Consider the following 13,488-nt stretch of genomic DNA (forward strand, 5'->3'; position numbering starts at 1 on the left):
AGTTTTGATACAATAATTTTTGCTTTTGTAATTTGGATGGATATTCTACTATAATCAAGAATGTATAACATAATGGGCCCACTTTTTCTATAAAAAAATGTATGACATGCATCCCACCAACCTTTTAGCTACACCATGTGTATGACATGTGATTATCTCTCTGTTTCTTTGTGATTGTCGAGTGTCATTCGATTTATCGTGTGTAGTGTCATTTTGGATACTTACAATATGTTCTTGACCAGTTATGGACTTAGACAAAATGTATGAAGTCAACAGAAAAGATGAATCAAGCACATATTAGGCCCAAAAACACAAAATAATTAGTGACATGGAATTCACCAGACCTTTATGCTCAATTGACAACTAAATGAGATCCGATTTGATAATTTTAGAAGATAAAATGTCATGATTATGAGAGGATATTAATTGTCTAAGGTAGACCAAGTCCGAACAAATGATCAGCAAAAGAAAAATGTCCAACCCCATATTATAATAGTTACATTTACAATATGGTATCATGCTCTCAACTCCAATTCGGTTACCTGTATTACAAGATATCATACATAGTCATAAAGATGTACTCGATTGCCGTTTTCCTTATATGCACACAAATCATATGATATTAAACAACAATATTCTTTATTATATTTACTATCGAGAAGAAAAACAGATTAAGGCTGCTAATATGCCAATTTCATTGTTATCAAGCCAAATCATAGCAAACTAGGGTATGCCAAGTTGAATTAAAACTGCACATTCTTTATAACATGACTGGCAGGTATGTATGCATGTAAAATGAATCATCCCAAAATTAGTGTCAGCTTATTATGTACATTGTACAATTAAATTACATCTACGTATTCTTCATCATCATCGCATCACATGCCTGCAACAACCGAAGGAAGAAGCTCCGTTTCTACCTCGACCTCAGCCTGCTCCTTATCACTTCCCTCCTCACTAGTCTGCGACAGCACATAATATTCAATATACTAACACAAATCCGGACCTAAACTGCAAAGTCGACAAATTCATACACACCTTCAACTCATTCACTTTATGTTGCGAAAGGTAACGGTCGAATGCACCTTTTCTGTAAAGAATCTTTGCTCCACTTCCAATGGCCTCCTCGTCAACTACTACTGCATCTATTATATCACACCGCTTCTAACATCCGGTATCTGCATGCACAGGTTTAAGAAAATCCATACAATTTGAAGCTGCATTAAGTAATCGAATCGTAACCCCATGGTACATAGATACAATCCGGGTGACCCCTTCTTTTAACTCCGATACAAGCGGAGATACATGTTTCTTTTAACCCCAGGAACCTAGAGCCAAGAATTTCTAGTGTTTCACCAGGTCTCCAAAGGCATGCCCATGAAAGTAAAGGTGGGTATGATGTAATTTGATTTGGCTTGAAGGAAAGATCAAATCAAACAAAATATGTTGGTTTCTAGATATTTGAATCCAAACAAATCCAAACTACAATGAAACCAAATCAAACCGGATGAGATAATTTACTTCGGTCTGGCCTTAAAACAATGTTTAATTCAATCATGGGGGTAAAAAGCATACTTTTAGTGTAAATAAGGACTCTCACTCGTGGTCATTATAAGTAACACTCAAAGTAATCTTAAACTAAATAAAGTTTATATATGTTTTAATAAATCTAAAATTTTATGTATTCCCCCCTTTCCAATAAATTGTAAGACATTCAAGTATGATGGAATAATGCTCAGACTTACATGAAAATATTGGAGCAGAGCTCTAATATTCTACTGGGTTGGCTAACAAGGTAAACTTCAGCATAGGGTAGGTTCTCGATTGGAGAGACAGGTTGTTAAACAGAATTACGGTCCCACAAGAGCTGTACCAGAGGGCTGAACAGGAATGGTCCTTCCATTAAAAGGACTTGTAACCAGGGATTTAAATAGTGGTCCACTATCATAATAACGACCATTATATAGCAGTAAAGGTGCCACCCGAAACTGTTTTTGCATGACTGCGATACCCGCAGTGACTGCAATAGCATCCGCTATTGCCGCAATCGCGATAACGCTAACAGTAGTGCCGAGGTTCATATAAGGCTAAAACATGCCAAATACGATAATTCTATCCATCCAACACATTTTTCATGACGATAAGGTCTATTTTTTCACTCCAGTCTTAATAGCTGGTGACAAAAATTGGAATAGGACAACATCGCATACCTCATAATGGAATCCATTAAGATATTCTCCAAGATAGATCTTAAGCCCCGGGCTCCTGTATTTTTAGTTATTGCTTTTCTGGCAATTGATTTCAAAGCATTTTCTGTAATATGCAGTCTGACCTGAGGTAACAAAGAACAAAATGGAATCAATTGCTAAGCAAAATTGCATGCAATTTAAATATAGGAATTGGCATTTAAAAATAGGGGCATGTGAAATGCATACTCCATTCAGTTGGAACATCTTTTTGTATTGCTTGCCCAGGGCATTCTTTGGCTCTGTTAGGACCTAAATGAGAATTGGTGCCAGTAAGCATCACATATAAAGCAGATTAAACAATCGAAGAATTAATACAAGAAAGAATATTTTAACATAACAATAGTAGCACCTTCAAAGACCACAGTAAAGAATATTGCAAAGATATCTTCCATTCCAATTTTTTTTCAAAAACGTGTAGAAACTAAGGTGACAAGTATACTTTTTGTTCAGGAAACCTAATAAAATTTCAAAATTATGACTGCAATATTGTGATCGATCAATTCCTTCAATTCTTCATCATCCCGTTAATAAACCTAGTAAGAATATACATTGCAGACTAAGAATCAAAAACAAAGTAAAACATTCACCTGAACAAGTTGTTCTTCAGTTAGAGCCAACAAACTGACAAGAACCGGGAATCGTCCAACAAATTCTGGTATCAAACCATATGAAATGAGATCACTACTTTCAACCTGTCAAAACAGAAGTGGTTCATATAGGATGAGAATCTAAATGTTGTGTCCAAGCTATTTACGAATAAATATTAACTCGAATTCTATAGAGCACTAACAGTTTCCATTAACGATGATGTCACGGCAGCAGCATTGTAACACCACCAGCTCTCATGTTTGCACGCACTGGGGCTCCAAAACCAATGGAAATCTTGACGCCTGAAATGCATTCAAGAAGCGCTCAACGATGTTAGCTAAAATCTAGCAGTTGTTAAAATTTTTGGATCCTAATATTGTAATTTTTACATGGAATGAACCTTTCTGAGATTGTTTTCTCTATGTCAATAAAGGCACCCCCGCATATAAAGAGTATATCCTTTGTGTCAATCTGTTAAAAGAGTAAAAAGAAAAGGAAAAATCAAATCAAATCAAGAAATAACAAAAGCGGTCACAATAGAGGGGGAAACGAGCACAAAATGCATGAACCATCAAAACCAGACACAGACTTTGCCATGATAAGTCCTGACCAAATCTTGGAAAAGAAACAACAATATGGATATCTTATACATGTGGTCTGCATATTACATAACATACATAGATAAGCCCAGCTATGCTGTTACAACTCTTGAGTGCGTATACCTGAATATTTTCACCTCTAGGATGCTTTCTAGCTCCCTTTTCAGGAACATTAACAATCTGGATCAACAAAAAAGCTCCATAAATCACGATGGTGAATCACTTATTAAATCAACAAACTGATTAAATACTAACTGCAATAGACAATTAGTAGGCTTATGAGTTCATGACAATTTGCAAGTTCACCAGATATGGAGCTGATCTACACCAAGGGAATCAATAAAAAAAATTCTGGTGCCATGGCTCAAATGGCCATTTATAATATTTCCACAGTTAGTAAACCATGCACTTACTGTTCCTTCTAGCATCTTTAGCAATGCCTGCTGAACACCCTCCCCAGACACATCCCTGCTAATATTAAGGCTCTCAGCCTGCATTGCACAAAGTAAGAGACGAATAAAGAGCAATAAAAGGCAAATGAATTATGCAAATATGATGGAACAAACCTTTTTAGTGATCTTCAACTTCATCTATGTAAACAATGCCCTGCTGTGCAGCTGCAACATTATAGTCAGCAACCTGGAAAGAAGTGTATAAATTCAGAACAGGGAATTAATCAACAAAAGGCATAAGACTATAAGAGTACAATCACAACAATTTCTCAAAAAAAACTGAAACTTACATTATTCTGGCATCAATGAATTGGGTTTACTCTAAAATTTTCATTTTTACAAAAGCTACTTTGAAGTTTATCACACGAATACCTATCTAATGCAAAGCTAAAGCTAACTTTGGAAAGATATAAAACAGATGCCATTAAAATATAAAGTGAAATGAACAAATATTTGCACTTGAAAGCTCTTAATTCATGCAGGATACATAAAGCTCTTGAAATTTACCACAAGCAGCTTGTACAATATAGATTCAACATCTTCACCTACGTACCCTGCCTGCAAGTAGCATAAAACAGCACTCAGTTCCATTCAACATGTATACAAATAACCAAATTTCAAACAAAATGGTATGATCAATGAGGACATATTTTATAAACAGACAAGTTATAATAAGAACTATCTTAAAGGAAGGATTTTATGGCAGGTATAGGCAAAACAAGGAAGTAGCTGGAACTGGAAGAAGCTAAGCAATGTAGGGGTAAGGATCAACAGTTTCACAGCAGAATTGCTCACTAGTTTGGGGTCCCTGGACCAAAGTACTTGGTACCAAAATGTCTTAAGAACAAGCAGGGCAAGTGAGATAGGCTATAGTTCCCATTCCATGAAACTAAGCATTACGGATATATGAGGACGAGACTTGCAAGTTCAAGAACAACAGCAACTGATTCAATCAACAAAAGGTTGTGCACAAAGTGGGAGTTAACTCCTTTAGTTCCAGTTATATTACAATGTAGTTAGATTACTGGTTCATGTTGTTACAGCAACAACTTTAAATAATGGTTGCTGATCAAAAATACACTTGTAGTAGAATTGTGCTTCTTAGATAAAAAATCAATGTATCCAAAAAGAAAAGAATATAGAAACATTAATTCACTCTTAGTTTTATCAATAAAATATCCCAAAAGAATTTAAGTTTATTATGATGTCTATATAGCTAATACATGGCAAAGAGATATCCCATGGAAGGGGGACACTCAACAAGAGTATCAAGAATTGGTATTAAATAGTAGTGTGCTCAGAGATCATAGACTTGGTGGCAGTGAAGACAGTAAATTAAGTGGAAACCCAGTTTATTTTCAATGTTAATATGCATCTGAGTATAGTAAATGATGCACTTTTAAACCACAAAATCCTGAAAGGACGGCAAAAGAATAGGAACACAAAAAACCATGACCTACAATGGTTTAAACTTTTATTAACAGTGATAACATGCTTAATGAACCAATAATTAAATGAAAGTAAAAATAATCAGAAGAGGAATATCCATTTAAGCATGAATTATCAAAGACATTTAACACAATAAGAGTCGGCAGCTTGCCTGAGTCAAGGTAGTTGCATCCGCAATAACAAAAGGAACATTCACGAAACGAGCCAAGGTTTTAGCAAGTAACGTTTTCCCTGTCCTTGAATAAATCAGAAGGTAACGCGAGACTAGTATTGAAAAAAAAAGAAATGATTACGTTCGAATAAATATGAATAACCTAAGATAATCAAGAATTGGCAGGAGGAAAGAAAATTAAAAAAATTACAATTGTATTAAAAGATAATGAGCAAAACTGGAGGTCAACTAATATTCACACCTCATTTAAAAGGATAAATAAAAAAAGAGAGAAAAACACAAAAAAATTAAGAAACCTACACCTCAGTCAAAGAAAATCTCATAGCGTGGAAGCATAGAAGTAAATACTCATTTTTACCTGACCCTGTTGGCCCCATCAAAAGGATGTTACTTTTCTCCAGTTCCACTGTATCATCGTCTAGTACATCTGCTATGTTGCTACCCGAATCTCCCGCGGGCCTAGCTTACCAAGGAGACATATTAATAACTGATATTCTCCTTAAGATAAACATAAACACACAGCACATGCAAAGACAGAGATGGAGACACACAAACAGTGCACGATAGAAGAAATACAGCTACCAACTTTAGAAAGCTAACATTGCAATTCAAACCATCCTTGGTGAAGGATATAGTCTATCTTATGGCAGGGAAGGATATCATTATTAGGCATATCTTGAGGGCTGCAAATTGGGAAGCTGACAAATTAACTAAAGATGGGATAGGGTGATGTTTTGGTTTCTGTCTACTCGTGTTGAGCTGTAGGAAATGTTATTTCCTATGTTTAGCTGTTGTGTTTAAGTTTTATGTAATTCATGGTGGTGTTAGCAGATTGTTAGGGTCTGCCTATGTTGTACTATTGTTTCATCTAAATAAACTTTTAGGCACTCTTTTCCTCCTTTCTTTGTCCTTCATGTTACTTACATAACATGGAGGATGAAAAAGGGGTTTTTTAATGAGGCCTAATCTTCTATCAAAAAAAAAAAAAACCATCCTTAATCACTAGACAATACAGGTTTAACTACAGACTGTAACATCTAATAAGCGTAGAGCCATAGACCATATCCAGATATCTTCAATACACTACATGTGTATTGCTTCAAATATGTCCTTTCCTTTTCTCTTTTATCAGGCATGGGAAAAGCCACATGTCTAACTATTCACTACTTCAACCATCTATCACTATGAATTTACAATTGTAGCAATAAAAAAAGGAAACAAATTAGAACACAGCTGCATATCTCGAAGGCATTAAACTAACCTTTTTTGTAATGACTCGTGGTAGATTCTCATATAGTGGTTGTAAACTGCCACTGATAGAACCTGCATTCAGACATTAGAACAGAAAAATGTAGAAGGATGCTTGCATCCTATGCAGCTTCAAGAACAATGCCACCAGAAAACTAATGTAGAAGGATGTTTGCATCCTATGCAGCTAAGAACAGTTATCAGTGATAAAAGTCATATCCCAGAGGCAAAAGGTGCATTTCTGCCAGTGGAGAATCGCAACACCATAATTCAACAGCTTAATACCAAGAGAATAAACGATGATGATATGAGCAGAATTCAAACCAATCAAAAACCATTATAAAACTAACAACGCAGTTTCTAGCTTCTAAGTGCTTCAATTACTTTCCATACAGCAAACCAGTACACAATTCATGTTAAAAAAAAGGAATAAAACAACAATAATCACCAATAATAATAATCACCTTCTTTGCCCTCTCCTGACCAATCACAAACTTAGCCAAGCCTTTACAAATCTCCTTGGGAGTCGGAAAATCATTTCCCAAATTCGCTCCCCCCAAACAACCATCCTTCGACCCGGTCCAAACCCACCTCCTGAACCCGGAACCCTCCACCACGGCCCAAATTCACGCCACTAACCCGAATAGCAACCCCCATCTCCAGGTGGCTGCCAAACTCTGGTGGGTCTCCATTAGAGCTCAAAACCGTAGAATTATCATAACCCAATTTCTCTCTCACTTGTCTATCGAAACCCTTATTTAAAACGTGGGAAATCCCAGTAATCCCCATTGAATTGGAACCCTTGTCGAGGAGTTGGGCGGGAAGCGAGACGGGCTTGAAAGAAGTGAAGTGATAAGGAGTGTTGACAAAGTAGTGGTCCCATTTGGCACGGTTGGGCTACAGTAAGAGGAGCTAACCATGCGACCATAGTGCATAATTAGATAAGAAGTGCCTGAACTGAGAGACCGTTAAAGAGGCTGTTTCGAGGGAAGGTTTCGATCTAAGAGTAGCAGCAGCAGCCATGGGACTGAGAAAGATTAAGAATTTAAAGGGGATTTGGGGTGCGAAAAGATGGCCGATTTTAAGGGTTCAAATGATGATGAAAGAATCTCAGAATTTTTGGGATTGGATTGGGATTTCTGAGATTATCACGTATGTTTGTTTGAGGGTCTTTCTTATTCCAAGTAGTGGTTGATAAACCAGGAAGACGCTATGAAGAATTGAAAGGGAAAACAAAAGCATACAAATCCAGTTAAATTACTAGAGGACGGATGAGCTTGGGGATATCTTTCTAGATTGGGGGTAAAAAGGGTAATTTGAAGACGGGAAACGACGTTGTTAGGTTGTATTTAGTACGAAATATCAAAGAATCAATGAGCATCGATAGCATATTTATTATTTATTCTTTAGAAATGATTGAATAATTTTTCATTTAAATAATCGGGATAAATTTTTTGTCTAAACATTAATTTTAGTTTGTTTTAATATTTAAATTTTTATTTTTTTAAAATAGTTAACGTTTATTTTTTTTGTTTTAGTACATTGTCATTAAAAATTTAACGAAATGACTCGTTGACTGCCACGTTTATAACCGTTGGATCCGTCGATTGATGAAGCCCAAATTTTTCAGCATGCACCTTTTCGATTCCTTAAATACGATTTTGATCTCTATTTCATCAGGAAACACCTTAATCTCTTCAAATTAACGATAAACTCTTTGATTTCTTCATCCTCCTATCTCTATGGTCTACCATACTATGAATCTAAAACTAGACTATGCTGGTTGACTCATCATTCTCTCGCGGTCCATAGGGGTGTTCATTTTTTCGAATTAACCAAATTAACCAACCAAACCAAATTAGTTCGGTCGGTTAACAGTTTAGAAAATTTTTAGAATTCAGTTAACGGTTAATTCGGTTCGAAATCGATTAATTAACCGAAATTAAATTTTAAATTTTAAATATATTATATATAACATATGGGCTCAGCCCAAACAATTTAAAACTCCATTAATAATTTAAGATCCAATAACTTTTAAACCTAAATCAATATTAATTAATTAAAAATTTATATAAAATTTTTATTTTATAATTATATATTATTTAAATTAATTGTAATCTGTTTTTTTAATTAAAAAATATTTAATTTTATATAAATTAATTGAAATTAAATTTTAAATTTTAAATATATTATATATAACATATGGGCTCAACCCAAACCATTTAAAACCCAATTAATAATTTAAGATCCAATAACTTTTAAACCTAAATCAATATTAATTAATTAAAAAATTTATATAAAATTTATATTTTATAATTATATATTATTTAAATTAATTGTAAACTGTTTTTTTGAATTAAAAAATATTTAATTTTTATATAAATTATAAAATTTTAAAAACATTCGGTTAATTTGAAAATTAATCGAAATTTATTCGGTTCGGTTAATATTTTCGAAAAAAAGTTTGGTTCGGTTAACGGTTAAAGAAAAAAAAAGTTTGGTTAATGGTAATTCGGTTCGATCGGCCACCGAATTAACAGAATGAACAACCCTAGCGGTCCACCATTCGGATTGGTCGTCTGTCTATCGGAGCTATAACACGACAGCTTGTCCGCTAAGTTTTTAACAGCGGGTACTATAATGAAACAAAAACTAAATGTTAGGTATGATTTTGAAAAAAAAATAGATACTAAAACTGATAATGTATGTACTAAACATATAGTTTATCTAAATAATGAGATAATATTTATTAATTTTTTTAATTACTAACAATATATACTTTTATAAACACAATTGTTGGAACTCAAAGTATTAAGAAAGATTAATAACTTTTTAAATCGGTAAACCAGTTGAATGGGTTTAAATCAATGATTGATTAATTTTATTTATTTCAGAAAGAATGAATGATAAATTTATTATATTATGTCTTATTTATGAGATGATAAAATATTTTTGAATTTGAAAACTTTGATTTTATTTATGGTTTAAAAATATTTTATTTTGATGGAGAATATAATCTTAATAATATTTATAAAAATATTATTATATTATTTGTCACGCAGAAGAGCTGAAGAGGAATGAAAATGGAACACTCAAAAGAAAGAAGGACAAATAAGTTTGGTAGTGATAAAAGAAATATTAAAATTTTTATCAAACGAGAGAGTAAATCGGTTCCATGGTCTAGTGGTAAGGACATTGGACTTTGAATCCAGTAACCCGAGTTCAAATCTCGGTGGAACCTTTTTCCTTTTTAGGTTTCCAATTCATTGTAAACCACACTCTCCAATATTTGAGTTTCAGACAAGTTATCAAACAGTCCATCAGTTCCAGCTACGATAACATCTCCTGCTTCTACTGCAACCTTCATCACCTGTGCCTGTGGGGGTTTGTCACAACTTCCCAACTGATATGGAAAATTGAAAGATCGTTGCTGAATTGGGGATCTGTATACGGCTGCACCTTGTCTGATCACCATGAACGCGCTATCTCCCATGTTCACAGCATGCAACATCTACATATATAGGAAAACAAAATTCAAAGATTCATGACTTTAGTTTGTATAAACATGATACCTGCAATGAGATTGGATCGAAAATAGCACACGTCCTCGTGGAGAGTTATGACGCAAGCCGTTAAAGACCCTGCGGCTTTCGTCTTCGCAAAGGCCTCATCCAAGACCTTCATGGGATCGATCCGATTGTGTGGATGAGTCTGAGTGAGGGTAGCAAGAAGAGAATTGTTCATGAGTTGCCTCGCGTATATTCTGGCGTCAACGCCTCGCATTTGCCAACCGCCAACACCATCCGCCACTCCGATCGTATGCATCTCTTCACAGATAAAGTGGCTGTCCTCACCCTGTGACCCCGGATCTCTATATTTGGCTATATAAAACGATCCACTCATCATCATCAAGCTTCCCTCTTGAATACCCACTCTGAAACCACGAAACAAAAACCATGATCAGGAACACTGCTTAAAATATTAGAGAAACATTGAAGAAGTGAGAGAGGTTAAAGGTTCTAACTCCATGCCTATCACTATCAGCAGCCATGGTTTCTTTAGAACAAAAACGTTGCTGTCTATTGAAAAGTGTATGTATGTATATATACACTAATGTAGCGGTAATTGTAATTACTTGCTAAGGAAGCATTATATTTGTTTGAGGTTATGCATGATTATATTTCTTTTTGTTATTCCAAGTTCGATTAAGAAAAGCCCTTGTCACATGCCTGTTAGGGTTCTAATACATGTAGGATTATGATAAGCTGCTTTAAAACATATATTTGAATCTAGGGTATACTACACATTTAGTAAATAAACTATCTAAACTATTACTTTTATTCTGTTTTAATACTCAAACTTTATCTTTTTTCAGAATCATACTTAAACTTAACAGTGATGTTTTAATACCTAAATTTTAGTTTAGGTTTCATTTTGGTACATGTCGTTACAAATTTAACAGTGATGTTGACGTGTCATCGTTGAAAAAAAATGTCACATCAACGATTTTTAACAACGGGTACCAAATTAAAATTTAAACTAAACGTTAGATATGATTTAAAAAAAATAAAATTTGAGTATCAAAACGAAAGAAAAATAATAGTTTAGTTAGTAAATGTGTAGTATACCCTTAAATCTAATTCTGTATAATATCTTAATCACATGGTTATAAAAATCAATCTTTTATTTTTAATTAGATAATATGTTAGATTCTATTATAATTTTAATAGTTGAAGATTATTTGGTAATTAAATTTATTTAATAAAACTCTTATTAATTAAAAGTTCATGATGATAAAGTATTTGACTTTATAAATAGAGAGTATGTCTTAGACTTTAGAATATGTTTTCTATCATTTATATTCTTATTATCTAATCATTATATATACACAAGATAAGATTCAGATACACTTTGTAATTTAATTTTACTTTTACGCTCGCTTATGGTTTTTCGCTGAGCAAAAATCAATGATTGAGATTAAATGTTAAAATTGATGAGATTTTTATTGATCAAAAGAGATTGATAATGTGATTACACTACCTTTAGATATCAACCATTGATTTTCATTCATCTAATAATCTTAAAGATGTGTAAAACTCTTTTATTTTAGGAAAATTCTACAATGCTCGATGAACACCGATGGACACCACTAACGATGAGTATTATTAATTTAATCTATAAAAATTTAAAAATCTAAAGGGCTCAACGTATAATTATAAATTAGTTATAATTTTAAAGGTAAATTATCTAAATTAAAGGGTAAACTATATCGGCGATCACCTAACTATTGCCCATTTTTCATTTTGACCACCATTTTTGAAATTTTATCAATCATATCATTCAACTATTTAAATGCATTCAATTAAGCTACTTGTCGCTAATATTTAACGGAGAAGCTGATGTGGCAGTTAAATATTTGTATAATTACACATTGATCACTGTTACTTATCCATTCTATCAATTTGGTCCTAATTTTAATAAATTAAAATAACTTAACCCTCAAATCAAATGGTGACATGTGTCACTAGTGCCAATTGTAGTGACATATGTGACCATCCGATTGAATGATTAAATTTATTTTAATTTATATTTTGAGAAATTATTTTTTTCTCTAGAGATCCATTATAGTTTTAGAAAATTACAAAGTTAAATTTAGACCTACATAATTGAGCTAACGAATCAATTCCTAATTGTTTGAAAGTCACAAATCATACAATAACATACTTGAATCATCATAGACACTCATTTCATGTCTAAATCATACTTCTTAATATCCAATCAACAAGCAATTATACTTTTTGAATTTATAAATTCAATCATGCACTTATAGGTCACACTTGAGATAATTTTATGACAATTAAAATCATTTACCAAATCAAACATGCTTTATATACCACATACAACTCAAGAAAACATATCTGAACCATCATTAAGGGCCAAGAATGGACATGATTAAACTTATAGCATACTTAACAATCATTCAAATAGAAAAAAATAACATCATTCATCACTTTTTGTAACTCGAAGTAGTCAGCTTGTTAGCAGTATAAGAGGAAGCCTAGCTAAATAACTATGTAAGAAGCTTCCCTTTAACTTAAGGCTTGAGCTTGCCCTTTTCATGTGTTCCATAAAAAAAAGTCATTTATTTCTCTATCATATTCTATGAACATTTAATAATACACAGTTTGTTGGATCCATCCAAGGTTCCATGGTCTAGTGGTTAGGACCAATGTTTTTAAAACCGGACCGGACATTAAACCGGTGAAGGTATTGGTTAATTGGTGCACTGGTTCAACCGGGTTCAATCGCGGTTGAACCAGATTTTATATAAAATAATATATTTTTTTAATTTTACATAATATTCAAAGCAATATTAATATATATGTAACACTTTTTTTAAGTTTACAATATTAAAAGGTATAAAAATATCACAAGTCATAACATATATAAATTAAAAACTATAAAATCAGTGAAACAAATGATTCAAATCAACTACAAATAATATTTAAGGTAAAATATTAATAATAATATAATTATACACTATAATCAAAAAATAAAATCGGGCCTTAAAAAATCATAACAAATGATGTCATTTGGTTTAGTTTTTTTTTTTAAAAAATAATCTCACATGGCTAAGAAACATAGAAGAGCATCCCAACTTACTTCTATAAATAATAGATGTAATTTGACATTCAAAATCATGGAGCCTTTTAATGAGCACAGAGCGAACT

The 13,488-nt window shown here is 33.1% G+C and overlaps 1 protein-coding gene, 1 non-coding gene and 1 pseudogene across 2 annotated transcripts; 1 reads left to right on the top strand and 2 right to left on the bottom strand.

Moving 5' to 3' along the window:
* Positions 1-807: 807 nt before the first annotated feature.
* On the bottom strand, positions 808-7,946 carry LOC120198788 (annotated as a pseudogene).
* A 1,980-nt stretch (positions 7,947-9,926) lies between these two features.
* TRNAQ-UUG lies at positions 9,927-9,998 on the top strand. Its single transcript has one exon. It is a non-coding gene; the product is annotated as a tRNA-Gln (tRNA).
* Positions 9,999-10,007: 9 nt separating this feature from the next.
* LOC120198769 (probable protein phosphatase 2C 55) lies at positions 10,008-10,808 on the bottom strand. Its single transcript, XM_039200043.1, has 3 exons — positions 10,789-10,808; positions 10,361-10,691; positions 10,008-10,268 (listed from the first exon to the last, which is right to left on the bottom strand). The coding sequence occupies exons 1-3, from the start codon at positions 10,806-10,808 to the stop codon at positions 10,008-10,010; spliced, it is 612 nt and encodes a 203-aa protein (XP_039055974.1).
* Positions 10,809-13,488: the final 2,680 nt, after the last annotated feature.

The sequence above is a fragment of the Hibiscus syriacus genome, unplaced genomic scaffold (genome assembly GCF_006381635.1).
Source record: "Hibiscus syriacus cultivar Baekdansim isolate YM2019G1 unplaced genomic scaffold, ASM638163v2 tig00004797_pilon, whole genome shotgun sequence".
Classification (NCBI taxonomy): domain Eukaryota; kingdom Viridiplantae; phylum Streptophyta; class Magnoliopsida; order Malvales; family Malvaceae; genus Hibiscus; species Hibiscus syriacus.

What these genes read in the sequence shown, in the direction of transcription:
- LOC120198769 (XM_039200043.1), bottom strand. Translation starts at nt 10,808, where the DNA reads ATGGCTGCTGATAGTGATAG. An exon ending in ATGGCTGCTGATAGTGATAG is followed by an intron (nt 10,692 to 10,788) that starts GCATGGAGTTAG and finishes TCGTGGTTTCAG; the next exon opens with AGTGGGTATTCAAGAGGGAA. An exon ending in TCATAACTCTCCACGAGGAC is followed by an intron (nt 10,269 to 10,360) that starts GTGTGCTATTTT and finishes CTATATATGTAG; the next exon opens with ATGTTGCATGCTGTGAACAT.